We start from the raw sequence: 15,353 nt of genomic DNA on the forward strand, positions 1-15,353 counted from the left end.
TTTTGTTCTTTTATTTTTCTTCTTAACATCAAAATGAAATATTATGGTGTGTGCATGCTAAGTTGTTTCAGTCGTGTCTGACTCTTTGTGACTCCATGGTCTGTAGCCCACCAGGCTGCTCTGTCCTTGGGGATTCACTAGGCAAGAATACTGGGGATTCGCTAGGCAAGAATACATTCCCTCCTCCAAGGGATCTTCCCAAACCCAGGATCAAACCCGTGTCTCATGTCTCCTGCATAGGCAAATGGGTTCTGTAACATGAGCACAACCTGGGAAGCCTAAACATTATAGTAGGGTACATCATATAGAACTTTTCCTTTATGAAATATGCACATCCTACTTACAATATTTTCTCCAAAGAAATTATGTTTTCTACTGTGACTTGTGGGAATCTGAGAAGGATGAACACGTCTTGCCTGAGCCATTGTTACGCTTAGATGAAATGAGTGAGATGAAATGTGTAATAATTCAAGTGGTCCCCCTCTAAATTTTGTAGAAAAATACAATTAAAATAAGTGAAAATAGGAGTGAGAAAAAATGACCAAGCATCAGGCATCCAGAGTGACCACATACTCAGGTTTCTCTCTGAGGTTTTAGATTTGAGTTGGCAGTTTTAAATAAGATTTGTAATAAATGGTGTTAGGAACTAATGAAGTAAATCATTTAAGGTAATATATATTGGAAGTCAATCTGTGTGTATGTTTAGAAAATCCATCATATTTACTGTTGGTTGTTTAAGGTGAAAAAGAACCTTTGGGTAAAAGTATTGTCTTGTTTTCCCAAACTTCCATTAACGTTCTTGCCATTTTCCTGTACAGGAATTTTATATTCCTGCAGATGAACACTTAACTTAGCACGTGGGAGTTCTGCTCTTCATCCTGCAAGAGAATTATTAATCCTCCCAGGCCGTCATGACTTTTTAAGATTCCCAAGCTATATGTGAGCATTTTGACCTACTGCATTATTACTCACTGTTGAAATATCTCTGGCTGTAATATACTGCCTTCCTCTCTGTTAGCAAGTCTTTTGAAAAAGTATAACTGGAGGGCGAAAGCCTTTTCACAAGCAAAAGTTTTTAAGTTGTCTGTTAGATTCAAAACAAAGCTGTCTGTATTTGTAGCTTGGTCTGGATTGTACTTTATTGACCAACTTATATTATCCAGTGTTTCGAATTTATAATTTTCAAACCATCAAAAAGTCTGTTCTGCTGCCTGAATCAACATCCTAGTATGTGGGTGGCCTCAGTTGATTTTGGGAGCTGGTCACAAGTTTTAATAAGCTTAATAGTCTTCCCTATTGGCTCAGATGGTGAAGTATCAGCCTGCAATGCAGGAGACCCAAGAAGGAAATGGCAACCCGCTCCAGTATTCTTGCCTGGAGAATTCCATAGACAGAAGAGCCCAGCTGGCTACAGTCCATGGGGTCACAAAGAGTTGGACACAACTGAGTGACTAATACTTAGTGAGCAACCTGTGGTCTTTTTTTACTTCTCGCGTTTTTTTGTTAAGGGCAACAGAACTTTTTCCCAAGGTGGGAGGAGAATTCCCCTTTAGCTGGACGCCCAGCAGGGGCATGATGCTTGCCAGTGAGTTCGTCTTTCTGGTCACAGTTGCCTGCTCCTCCCGCACCCCATGATCTGTTCTTGTAGGGTGCCCATTCTCTTCCTCCCCCGCTTCGCAACAAGACCCTAATTATGTTTTCCCCCACAGTCAACATTTGCATGTTCTTGTCTGCATAATGTTTTGCTTATGGGATCAAAGGGACTTTTATCTCTTGTTCATGACAAATACTGTTCAAGTTAATTTACATCTGTCTTCGTGGAATCTTATGCTGCGTGACTGTGACTGGTACTGGGAATGCCATTCTTCTCTGCTTCTGAGGTTGTGGTATTAACCTCTTACAACACATCCTTTCTGTTACACGGTAGGTAGGCAGTCTGTACAAACCAGATAGCTGCTGTCTGGTTTAAAATGTAGTTTTTAATTGTATCTAAGTCATGCACGTACATGGTTTGAATAGTCCACACATACATGGCTTAAATAGTCAAACCATTCTGCAAAACATGTTGTAACAGCAGGAAGTCTGTTTTCCAGCAGTCTTTTTTCTAACCTTTAACTGCTTCTTTTAGCGTTTGCATTCCTATGACCACATAACACTTCTACTTGGCTGATTCTTGATGTTTCTGTTGGAGAGGTATATTATGGATGCACTTCCTGCTGTGGGAGATGAGGATTTGTCTCTTTCATGCCCCCCACCCACCTGCAAAATCCTCTTCTTGGTCTGTGTTCTTTCATTTTATCAGTTTTAGCTAGACTCCTAATTAGGGGTTATATCATTGTGACCCGGTACATGGTCTTCAGAGCTAAACTATTATTTATTTTTCTGAACACCATTTTCACTTTGGATTAAATGAGTTTATAGTAATTGATTTTTTTTTTTTTTTTGCTTAGCTTTCTATACCTTAAAACTAGACAGCACTACACTTTGTTATGTAAATCTCTTCGTATGAACACTTTGGGAATTCTAACAATGACACTTTATTGAAGGAATTCTAACTATGTATCATTTCATACTGTATGATTGTATTGGAAAATACTCTCCCATTCAGTTTGTTCTTTAGGCCAGTTGTCTGGTTGTTAACAGTACAGCTTGAAATGTCCCTTTTCCTACAATCCTAAAAAGTACTGTTGTCTGTCTCTTAGATTTTTTTCTTTTTCCTGGGATCTCATAAGTTAATAAGATCATGAAATCATGAGTTACTCTCCTGTTTTGGTGGAGTGTCTGTTTCAGTTGCTTTTTAAAAAGAGTGAATGAGAAACATAATTTTTGAGGCCTTGAATGTTTTAATATGTGTTTAGTCTGCTCTTACGTAGCAATGGGGACAATAAAGGACAGAAATGGTCTGGACCTAAAAGAAGCAGCAAATACCAAGAAAAGGTGGCAAGAATACACAGAGGAGCTGTACAAAAAAGATCGTAAGGGTGCAGAAAACCACAATGGTGTGATCTCTCTCCTAGAGCCAGACATCCTGGAGTGTGAAGCCAAATGGGCCTTAGGAAGCATCACTAGGAACAAAACTAGTGGAGATGATAGAATTTCAGCTGAGCTATTTCAAATCCGCAAAGATGATGCTGTGAAAGTGCTATACTCAGTATGCCAGCAAATTTGGAAAACTCAGCGGTGGCCACAGGACTGGAAAAGGTCAGTTTTCATTCCAATCCCAAAGAAAGGCAACGCCAAAGAATGTTCAAACTACCACACAATTGCACTCATCTCACATGCTAGCAAAGTAATGCTCAAAATTCTCCAAGCGAGCCTTCAACAGTACTTGAACTGAGAACTTCCAGACGTTCAAGCTGGTTTTAGAAAAGGCAGAGGAACCAGAGATCAAATTGCCAGTATCTGCTGGATCATAGAAAAAGCAAGAGAATTCCAAAAAAAAACATCTACTTCTGCTTTATTGACTATGTCAAAGCCTTTGACTGTGTAGATCACAACAAACTGTGGAATATTCTTCAAGAGATGGGAATATCGGACCACCTGACCTGCCTCCTGAGAAATCTGTGTGCAGATCAAGAAGCAACAGTTAGAACCGGACATGGAACAACAGACTGGTTCCAAATTGGGAAAGGAGTACGTCAAGGCTGTATATTGTCACCCTGCTTATTTAACTTATATGCAGAGTACATCATGCAAAATGCCGGCCTGGATGAAGCACAAGCTGGGATCAAGATTGGTGGGAGAAATAACAATAACTGCAGATATGCAGGTGATACCACTCTAATGGCAGAAAGCAAGAGGAGCTAAAAGAGCCTCTTGATGAAAGTGAAAGAAGATAGTGAAAAATCTGGCTTAAAGTCAACATTCAAAAAGCAAAGATCATGGCATCTGGTCCCATCACTTCACGGCAAATAGATGGGGAAACAATGGAAACTGTGACAGACTTTGTTTTCTTGGGCTCCAAAATCACTGCAGATGGTGACTGCAGCCATGAAATTAAAAGACCCTTGCTTCTTGGAAGAAAAGTTATGACCAACTTAGACAGCATATTAAAAAGCAGAGACATTACTTTGCCAACAAAGGTCTGTCTAGTCAAAGCTATGGTTTTTTCAGTAGTCATGTATGGTTGTGAGAGTTGGACTATAAAGAAAGCTGAGCACCAAAGAATGGTTGCTTTTGAACTATGGTTTTGAAGAAGAGTCTTGAACTTCTTGAGTCTTGAACTGCAAGGAGATCAAAGTAGTCAATCCTAAAGGAAATCAGTCCTGAATATTCATTGGAAGGACTGATGCTGAAGCTGAAGCTCTAGTACTTTGGCCACCTGATGCGAAGAACTGACTCATTGGAAAAGCCCCTGATGCTGGGAAAGACTGAAGGCAGGAAGACAAGGGGCCGACAGAGGATGAGATAGTCGGATGGCGTCACCAACTCTATGGGCATGAGTTTGAGCAAGCTCCAGGAGTTGGTGATGGATAGGGAAGCCTGCATGCTGCGGTCCATGGGGGTCGCAAAGAGTCAGACTTGCCTAAGCAACTGAACTCCACTGAACTATGTTTAATTAATAGTGTGACCAAACACTGGAATTCTGGGTTGAAAATTGTTTTTCCTTGGAATTTTGAAGGAATATCTTCTGGCTTCTGGTATTTCTGTTGGACAATTCAAGGTTGTTCTGTTTCTTGATACCTTGTATGTAATTTGGTTTTTTGCCCTTGAAACTTCAGAGAGTTGCTTTATTCTGAAGTTTCACAGTAATGAATGCTCCTTGGGGATCCGCTTTCAGTCCTTGTGCTGTGTCCACAGATAGTCTTTCACTGGGAAACTCACATCTCCTTTAAAACTGAAATTTCTGGAAAGTTTTAAATCCTCCCCTTTTTAAGAAAAGTATCTTTTTATTCACTTGTTTGGACACATGGCTAGTCTGCTCTTCTTCTTATCTTTATGCTTCTATTATGTAGGTCTTTGATTTTCCCATCAGTTTCTAAGAGATACTTTCAGCTTTCTCTTAAGAGTTCTTAAGTTTTTCTATCATATTTTTCATTTCCAAGTACTCTTTTTTTTATTCATGAAATGTTTCTTTTTTCCATAGCATTCTCTTCTCCTCTTCTTTCTTCCTTTAAAAAACAAAACAAAACAGTTGCAATATCTACTTCTCTAAAGACATTTATGATAGAATATTTTGGGGGAATGTCATCCTTTGCCCCTTTTCCCCATATGCCGACTCAGTCTTTGTAAGGGGGAAAAGGTGAAATTCTTTGAACTGAATGTTAGATCCTTTGTCTTATCTAGTCATTTTTTTTAACTCCTCATCTGACATCTAGTTTGCTACCTTCACTTTTTTTCAAGTGATCTTTACTTTGTTCAAGATTTTACTCCAAAGTGACCATCCACAAAGAAGTCTCTCTAGAGTGTGCTGAGTAGAGAAAGTTACATAGTATCTGTATCCTTAAATCCTCTGAAATACTTCAGGGCATCTACAAAATTGAAACTGTTTTCGTAATAAAATACCAAGATAATATTTTCCCCTTTAACATATTCTCTCAGGAGTTTAACAGTGGTTTCAGGATGTGTGATATTGCAACAGATTGCACACAGTACATTTGAGAATTTGTCTATCTGCCATTACTCCAGACTTTTAAAGAAATGCAAAAGTATAAAACAGTGCCTATCTTCTCACTAATATCTTTCATGTAATAAATAGTTTTAATTTTATTTCTATAAAATAAGTTTCCATGGATGTAATAATCCATAAACACAAGAGTTCTTTGGAATCTTTAGTACTTTTGAAGGTTGTCAAGGGGTCTTGCAACCAGGAAGGTTGACAGCGTCTTCTCTGAAGCTGGATTTATAAACATATAGCTCAGATATTTATTAAATATTTAAATATTCTGGAATAACTTATCTTGTTAAAAAATATATATATATATCCTTCCAGGAAGTAACAGGTGTCGATGAGGTTGTGGTTAAAGGAGAACCTTTGAACACCCTTGGTGGGAGTGTAAATTTGTGCAGCCACTATAAAAAACAGTATGGAGGTTCCTTTAAAAAATTAAAAGTAGAACTACATATGACCCAACAACTCCACTTCTGGGTATTTATCTGAAGAAAATGAAAACACTAACTCAAAAAGATACATTCACCCATGTTCACTGAAGCATTATTTATAATAGCTAAGGTATAGTGACAACCTAAGTTTTTATTACTCAGCAATAAAGAGAAGGAAACCCTGTTGTTTGTGACAACATGGATGGGTCTGGAGGGAATTATGTTAAGTGAAATAAGAAAGACAAATTCTATATGATCTCTATATGTGAAATCTTAACAATAAAAACAACGAAAAAGCTCATAGATAACAGATTGATAGTTGCAGGAGAGGGTATGAAGAGGTGGGCCAGTGGGTGGAGGTAGTATTTAAAAGGAACAAACCTCCAACTGTAGAGTAAGTAATGAGAATGTAATGTACAGCCTGATAACTACAGTTAATAATACTGTGTTGCATACTTGAAATAAGAACTTGAAAGTTCTCATTACAAGACAGAATATATGACTATATATGGTGGTGACTGTTAACTAGACTTAATGGTGATTGTTTGGCAATATGTATAGATATAACTTTTGATTGTTATACTTTATTTTTTATTAGAGAGTTAGAGTTAATAGTTACATTGGCCTACCCTGAGTGATACAAATGATTGATCATCAACTTTTTAATGTATTAAATTGTGGTCCCATTTAGTGGAAATCAGTTGCTTAAATGAACATTTAAACAAGGGCTTTAACATGAACAATTAGTAGACAATCTTAATTGTCTTTCAACTTTTAAATAATCATGCTATCAAATAAAAACCAGTGAGCAAAGGAAATGTATGGTTGCATTTGGCAATATGATGTATAAGTAAAAGAACCATTGTATTATCTATTATTTTAGATGAAAAAGAGAAATTCGAACCCACAGTCTTCAGGGATACACTTGTCCAGGGGCTTAATGAAGCTGGTGATGACCTTGAAGCTGTAGCCAAGTTTTTGGACTCTACAGGCTCAAGATTAGATTATCGTCGCTATGCAGACACACTCTTCGATATCCTGGTGGCTGGCAGTATGCTCGGTAAGCCATATCCTAGAGCATCTTGTAGTATTACGTACTTTCAACTGTATTGAAATATTTTCTTATGAGACAGAAGCTTTATAAGCTTTACATGCATGATAGTTGATTTAAAAAAAATACAAATGGGAGTCTGTAAAACTTTTACCTAGATTATGATTTGGAATGGTGTTGATGTGGCTGTGAAATGTTTGTTGGTTAACAGAGGCATAGAACTGAGAACTTTTATTGACAGACAACACGGTTGGCCACTTGGCTGTAGCTAAAAGCCAATTTTCCTATGTGTCCCTGATCTTTGAATGTTTCTGGAGTGGATTTAGGAGAGGTAGTTTCTGCGTTATAGTTCAGGGATCATCTAAATCAGCGGTCCTCAACCCCTAGTCCGTGGGAAAGTTGTCTTTCATGAACCCAGTTCCTGGTGCCAGAGAGGCTGGAGACCACTTGTCTAGATCATTCCAGTACATTTAAGGGGCTTACCTCGTGGCTCGGACAATAAAGAATCTGCCTGCAAGTTAAATCTCAATTGCCATAGCACCTTTCTTTCTAGTCCCATCCACCCCTTTTGTTGGTACAATGAACAGTGAGATTTAACTTTGTCAACAAATTTGAAAAGAAGTCCCAGTGTTTCATTAAATATCATTTCATCAATCAATAATAAAATGCCTAAGAAATATAGTTTATATTTAGTTTGTTTTTTTTTTTAATCCTCTCAATTGTGAGTGTGTAACTAAAAGAATTAAAGATAGAAGTTTGGAAATTATTAAAAATAGGTAAAAAGCAAAATAAAAACCGTGTCTTTCAGAGTAGGGGCATCAGGGGAAAAGGTTTCAGAATTCTATTTAAGTGTCCTGGTATGTTGATCTAAATGTTTATTAGGTATCGCAACCACTCAGTTTTCCTCCCATAGTTGTTCTTAGAACTTGGTTTTCATAACTAGTTCCTATGGTACTTGTAAAGCACCGTAAGTGGTCAGATGCCCAGGTCAGTGATTTTTCAACTACCTGGAGGACATATGCAAATGTATAAGTGTTGTGGTTGTCACAAAGACTTGGGAGTGGAGGCTGGGTATGCCACCTACTCTGCTATGCAAGGAACATTCTGTACAATCAGAAATTGCCCTGCACAGCATGGTGCGAGTGCCTTTCATTGAGAAGTGTTGCTTAGGCCAACCTACTTTAAGACAGGGTATATACATACCTTTCCAGATAGTGCTGTGTGTGCTTAGTTGCTCAGTTGTGTGTGACTCTTTGCGACCCCATGGGCTGTAGCCTACCAGCCTCCTCTGTCCATGGTGATTCTCCAGGCGAGAATCCTGGAGTGGGTTGCCATGCCCTCCTCCAGGGGATCTTCCCAACCCAGGGACTGAACCCAGGTCTTCTGCCTTGCAGGTCCATTCTTTACCATGTGACCCACCAGGGAAGCCCTTTCTAGGTAGAGCCACCCTTTAATTCTTCACTCTGAGCTCTTATATCTATCTGTGCTTGTACATGGCCCCATTCACTTCCAGACTCCCTTTTGATTTGAACTGCTGGCTTTCACTATGTGCCAGGTTTATTTTTATTGCTACTGTTTATGAAAATCTCATTATCATTATAGGTAACTCAAGTCCACGTATAAAAGCACTTTGTAGTGTGCTCAAATCGCAATACTCAGAAATTGCTGTTGTTGTTCAGTCACTAAGTCATGTCCTACTTTTTGCGACCCTGTGGACTACAGCACACCAGGCTTCCTGTTCTTTCTTATCTCCCAGAGTTTGCTCAAACTCATGTCCGTTGATTTGGTGATGCCATCCAACCATCTCAACCTCTGTTGTACCCTTCTCCTTCTGCCTTCAATCTTTGCCAACATCAGGGTCTTTGCAAATGAGTCAGGTCTTCACATCAGGTGGCCAAAGTTTTGAAGCTTCAGCTTCAGAATCAGTCTTCCAGTGAATATTCAGGATTAATTTCTTTCAGGATTGACTGGTTTGATCTCCTTGCAGTCCAAGGGATTCTCAAGAGCCTTCTCTAGCCCCGTTCTTCAGCGCTCAGCCTCCTTTGTGTTCCAGCTTTCACATGCATACATGACTACTGGAAAAACCATGGCTTTGACTAGATGGACCTTTTTTGGCAAAGTGACACCTCTGCTTTTTTTAACACGCTGTCTAGGTTTGTCATTAAGAAGCAGAGGCATCACTTTGCCGACAAAAGTTTGTCAAGCTTTTCTTCCAAGGAGCGAGTGTCTTTTAATTTCATGGCTACGGTCACCGTTAGCAATGATTTTGGAGCCCAAGAAAATAAAATCTGCTAGTTTTTCCCCATCTGTTTACCGTGAAATGATGAAGTGATAGACCTGATGCTATGATCTTAGTTTTTTGAATGTTGAGTTTCAAGCCAGTTTTTTCACTCTCCTCTTTCACTCTCATCAAGAGACTTTAGTTCCTTCACTTTCTGCCATTAGAGTGGTGTCATCTGCATATCTGAAGTTGTTTATATATTTCCCATTAATCTTGATTCCAGCTTATGCTTCATCCAGTCCAGCATTTTGCATGATGTACTCTGCATGAAAGTTAAATAAGCATGGTGACAATGTACAGCCTTGATGTACTCCTTTCCCAATTTGGAACCAGTCTGCAGTTCCATGTCCAGTTCTAACTGTTGCTTCTTGGCCTATATACAGGTTTCTCAGAAGACAGGTAAGGTGGTCTGATAGTCCTATCTCTTTCTAAGAATTTTCCACATTTTGTTGTGATCCACACTGTCAAAGGCTTTAGCATAGTCAATAAAGCAGAAAGTAGATATTTTAAAACAAGTATAATTACTGCAGATGATGATTGCAGCCATAAAATTAAAAGACCAACCTAGACAGCATATTAAAAAGCAGAGACATTACTTTGTCAACAAAGGTCCATCTAGTCAATGCTATGGTTTTTCCAGTGGTCATGTATGGATGTGAGAGTTGGGGACTATAAAGAAAGCTGAGCACCGAAGAATTGATGTTTTTGAACTGTGGTGTTGGAGGAGATTCTTGAGAGTCCCTTGGACTGCAAGGAGATCCAACCAGTCCATTCTGAAGGAGATCTGTTCTGGGTGTTCATTGGAAGGACTGATGTTGAAGATGAAACTCCAGTGCTTTGGCCACCTGATGCGAAGGTTTGACTCATTTGAAAAGACCCTGATGCTGGGAAAGATTGAGGGAAGGAGGAGGAGGGGACGACAGAGGATGAGATGATTGGATGGCATCACCAACTCAATGGACATGAGTTTGGGTGGACTCCAGGAGTTGGCAATGAACAGGGAGGCCTGGCATGCTATGGTTCATGGGGTCGCAGAGTCGGACACGACTGAGCAACTGAACTGAAGTGTGCTCAAATGACAATACCCAGAGATAACTATTGTTAATATTTGGTTAATTCTTTTCTGCAGATTTCTTTACCTAAATGCATAAACTTTTGAGGATGGGATGATATTATACAAACACAATAACTCTCTCTGCTGTTTTGTATTTACTTTGCAGTATGCTGTTGTCTTTCTTACTATAATAAGTGTTACCTGAAACGATTCTGAAAAGAATGAAAACCATAATTAAGAGTGAGAGTGAACCTCTCCTGTTGTGATTATTGGCTTTTTCAATTTCCTTAACTATTATTGACTTTTATTGATACACTGGTAAATCGTATGCAAGGATAATCTTCGGTCAGTTTTGGTTCTTGTCAAAGTCACAAATGACTTCACCCGTCAACCTGGGGCACCCTTTTCAGCTCTTAGTACCTTCCTGGCAGCACTGTTGACCCTTTGATCGTCCTTGAAGTGTTTCCCTCTCTTTCTTTTCATAGACCATTTAGACTCCCTACTCCCTCTCTTAGTGCCACTTGTCATGTGGCTCATAGGTTTCCATATTCGCCGCCTCACATATGTTCAAAGTTATATGCTTTGCATTGATTGTCTCAAGACTTCATTTACCATCTCCATAATGATGATCAGCAAATTTATACCTGCAGCCTGTACCAGGATCACAAGGTCGGCAGCATCTTGCCTCCCTCTTATTCACAGAACTTAGAGCTCAAGGGGAGATTCCTTCACCACCACCTTCATTTTACAAACACACACATTGAACACTCTTTGTCAGTGTTTCTCCCTTTCCACTGTTAGGTTTTTTTCCTAATAAACCCCATATGTTTGAAAAAAAGAATTCATGTTTTCACACCACATTCATACATCCAAAAGAGCATAGGACAAAATGTTTGGTACAGTATATGAGCACAGTTAGTATAACCTCAGATATCTACCGAGGCCAGACCTATGATATAATGAAAAAAGTTAGCCAGGTGCATTCTTTTTATATAAACATTTTGTTTGCTAATTTAATATGTAAGAATTTTCTTCACATCCACAAAAATATTTACCTTCCACTGCTATTCTTGAGACAATAGTTATCTTGGCTTTTCAGTTGTATGCTTTGAAGAGTAGATACAAGAAACACTTTACTTTTGTTCTGTTTCTACCTTGAGAAAAACAGAAAATTTCACAAAATTTTTAGAAATGGCAATTAATACTTGGTCCCACTATCAGGGGGAAAAAAAGTGAGGTGTAGCAATATTATTAATGTGTAACAAATATTTTGTTTTGTAAGAGAATGCAGTTTTAAAATTTTACCTCTTTAAAGACTGTAGTTTCCAAATCAGACTTTTCAGTTATATAACTTCTATCAGATAGGAATCGTTAGTCCAGAGGTTTTAGACCATTATACTCAATAAAATTTGTTCCCCTCCCCCCAAAACAAATTTGTTCCAGGTGGTTGTATTCATTATAAAGGGCTAATTGAATTGTGCATAAATTAATTGCATGAGAACAGACTCCTGAAGGAGCTGACATTTCTAAAAACGAATTTACTTACAAAACTGTAAGAAACAATTGGCTATTTGTAGCTCATCTCATCCAAAGGTATGAAATATAACTCAAATCAAAACACTAAAATATGGCCTGTACAAATATCTACTCAACAAATATTTGAGTGTATAGTGGTTATTAACCTAATTTGACTTGCTCAAATTTCCACCCTAATTCTGATGAAGTAAAATCAGACAACAAAACTACCTACTGTTCTGACTCTGGTCTTCTAATCAACCAATGTTTGTAATGGCCACAGCTGAAACTTATAGGAGGAGCCTTTGAGCATGTGTGCATGAGTGTCTGACTTATTGCAGCCCCATGGACTGCAGCTTGCCAGGCTTCTCTGTCCATGAGATTTCCCAAGCAGGAATACTGGAGTGGGTTGCAGTTTCCTTTTCCGGGGGATTTTCTCAACCCAGGGATTGAACTTGCATCTCCTGCATTGGCAGGTGGGTTCTTTACCATTGTGCCACCTGGGAAGCCTTTGAATAGGAAAGTTGAGTGGTAGAAAAAAGGCATTCTTTTGCTCTAATCCATTTATTTGTCCGTTTCCTCCATGATGCTGTATAGGGTATGGGGGCAAAGATGAGCAACAATAAAATACACTCTTTCCTAGCCAATGGAACTGCTGGGTATATGACAAGGGGTCAGAGTGTATACTGATCAACACTGCGTGGATAACTGGGTTAGTGAGGAGGAAACATTCTTGATACCTACTGAAGTGGAAACCATCAAGATCTACTATAAAAGCCAGGTCTGGATAGTACTAGTGTTGGTGAACTGGAGTCCAGCAAAATATTAGTAGCAAACCTGGAAAGTGAATCATGTTCTGATGTGGGAAACATCAGGATCTACATTGAGAATAATCAAATTAAATTCACTGAATAAATGTTATTGTTTAGCTATCATAGTTAAGGATACACTTTGGCAAGAACCAGACTTATAGGGTCCAGCGAAGTCAAGTATGTAGATCAACAGTCTCATACCCTGTGGTAGGAATACACATTTGAATAACCATTTTGCATTATCATAGAAGTATAAACAAGGGCAGTCCAGTGGTCAGGACTCTGCTTCCAATGTGCCGGGGGCATGGATTCAGTCCCTGGTTAGAAAACTAAGATCCTGCATGCTGCACAGCAAAGCAAAAGCACAAATCAAACCATACAAACATCTTTTATAAGTAAATTAGTTTTTGGAAAAGTTAACTCCTTCAAGAGTCTATTTTGATGCAATTAATTTATTCATAATATTTAATTAGCCCTTTGTAATAAATACAACCACTTGAACAAAATTTTATTAAGGTGATAATCTTCTAAAAAACTGTATCTACACATGTACATCATTCTATGAAAGTTTATGTGATACCTACTTTTACTGTTTTCCTAGATGTGCAAGAATTGATCTCTTGTACACATGCTTATCTGATTTCAGTGCTGTCCTAATGGTTATTAACTATTCTCTTATTAGCCCCGGGAGGAACACGCATAGATGATGGTGATAAGACCAAGATGACCAACCACTGTGTGTTTTCAGCAAATGAAGATCATGAAACCATCCGAAACTATGCTCAGGTAGAGCCTGTCACTGAGAGATTGTTGTGCTGAAAGGGAAATCTTTAAATAAAATTTAAGAAAAGTTAAGATTCAGAAATTCTTCAGGTCACTTTTTTAATAGAAATGTTCAGTAGCTCTTAAACATATGGAGAGATATTTAACTGCACTCATAATAAAACAATGATCATTAAACTTCAGGAAGATAGGGTGTTTTTACCTTTCATCCATAAGAGACATGAGGAATCATAATTTCTGTTGGAATATAAGTTGGTCCCAGCTTTAGGGAGAGTAGTTTAGCACTATCCTTCAAAACTAAAACATCAAAGGATGAAAATCAATAGGTCTGAAAATCCATAAGTCAATCCACAGGCTACTAATTAAGTAGAGCTTGGTAATTCATATTAATAAACTATTAAGTAGCTGTTCAAAAGAAAGAAGCAAGGAGATACTTGTAATACATAAAGCCTATAAAGGATTTATGCTGCTGCTGCTGCTAAGTCACTTCAGTCGAGTCTGACTCTGTGCGACCCCATAGACGGCAGCCCACCAGGCTCCCCCATCCCTGGGATTCTCCAGGCAAGAACACTGGAGTGGGTTGCCATTTCCTTCTCCAATGCATGAAAGTGAAAAGTGAAAGTGAAGTCACTCAGTCGTGTCCGACTTCATGATCCCATGGACTGTAGCCTACCAGGCTCCTCCATCCATGGGATTTTCCAGGCAAGAGTACTGGAGTGGGTTGCCATTGCCTTCTCCGATAAAGGATTTATATACAAATTAAATAAAGAACTGTAAGTCAATAAAAAAAGGACAAGCAGCCTATTAGGAAAAGAGATGATTCAAGTGCATCTCATTTATTGTGCACTTTATTTCTATTACTGTTACATTAGCTCTACCTCAGATCATCAGGCATTAGAGCCCAGAGGTTAGAGTTACTTTGGGGGTAGGGCCTCAATGTATGAATTTAGGAGGAACACAGATGTTTGGTCCATAACAAACATCATTCCTCTTTAAAAAACAGTCCAGGATTCCATTGACACACTTGGAAATCCTGCTTGAGAATTCCAACTGGATTGTGGGGGCCAGTAGTCTTGATTGCTTATCTGCTGAAATCATGTTTGTATTCACCTGGAGTATAATCTCCCCTAAACTCTGATCTCCTCCCATCATGTATCTCAGTGATTCTATCTGTAATCCCCTTTGTTTCAGTTATTAATATTTTCCATCTCTGTGTCACACAGTCTTAAAATTATATTCATTTTATTTTCATCAGTCATTTTTGTTTTCTCACCTATTATATTCTCAAATGGATTTTTTTTTTTTCTGCATGCATTTTGATCCTGTTTTATCCCGCAGGTCATAATAACTCTTTTGAAATGTTTGTGGTTCTCATATCACAGTAGGAGAATGTTTAACTACATGTTTTTATTAGTGTAGACCCGTGTAGTTGAGGTGAGTTTGCCTTTTAAAATTGTTTACATAATATTGACTGGTTTCTTTTATGTTTAGGTCTTCAACAAACTCATCAGGAGATATAAGTATTTGGAAAAAGCATTTGAGGATGAAATGAAAAAGGTAAGAATTCAGATGTAATATACTCTGTTTGCTAAAATGATGACACGAAGAGGGATGAAAATTTTGCTTTTATAGTGGTAGTCCAGAGAACCACAGACCTCTTTAAGGTTTTAATAAATGCTTGTTGAGTGAAGAATGAGTATGACAGATCATTAGCTAATAGCTGTAGAAAGAAATACACAAGTAGCCTAGAATTTTTCCTTCATATTTAATGTGAGCCAGCATGCTTTGTTCAAAGGAATATTTTTAAAGAATATA

The 15,353-nt window shown here is 38.4% G+C and overlaps 1 protein-coding gene across 2 annotated transcripts in view; it reads left to right on the top strand.

The window, feature by feature from the left end:
* The window catches only part of BZW2 (basic leucine zipper and W2 domains 2), a 62,846-nt gene that overhangs the window by 19,792 nt on the left and 27,701 nt on the right, over nucleotides 1–15,353 (top strand). For both annotated transcript variants that reach the window (XM_040260605.1, XM_040260606.1), the window contains exons 3-5: nucleotides 6,926–7,102; nucleotides 13,438–13,541; nucleotides 15,030–15,095. In XM_040260605.1, coding sequence (XP_040116539.1) covers nucleotides 6,926–7,102; nucleotides 13,438–13,541; nucleotides 15,030–15,095 — 347 coding nt within the window. The remainder of the gene's footprint in view (nucleotides 1–6,925; nucleotides 7,103–13,437; nucleotides 13,542–15,029; nucleotides 15,096–15,353) is intronic.

The sequence above is a fragment of the Oryx dammah genome, unplaced genomic scaffold (assembly GCF_014754425.2).
Source record: "Oryx dammah isolate SB20612 unplaced genomic scaffold, SCBI_Odam_1.1 HiC_scaffold_18, whole genome shotgun sequence".
NCBI lineage: Eukaryota > Metazoa > Chordata > Mammalia > Artiodactyla > Bovidae > Oryx > Oryx dammah.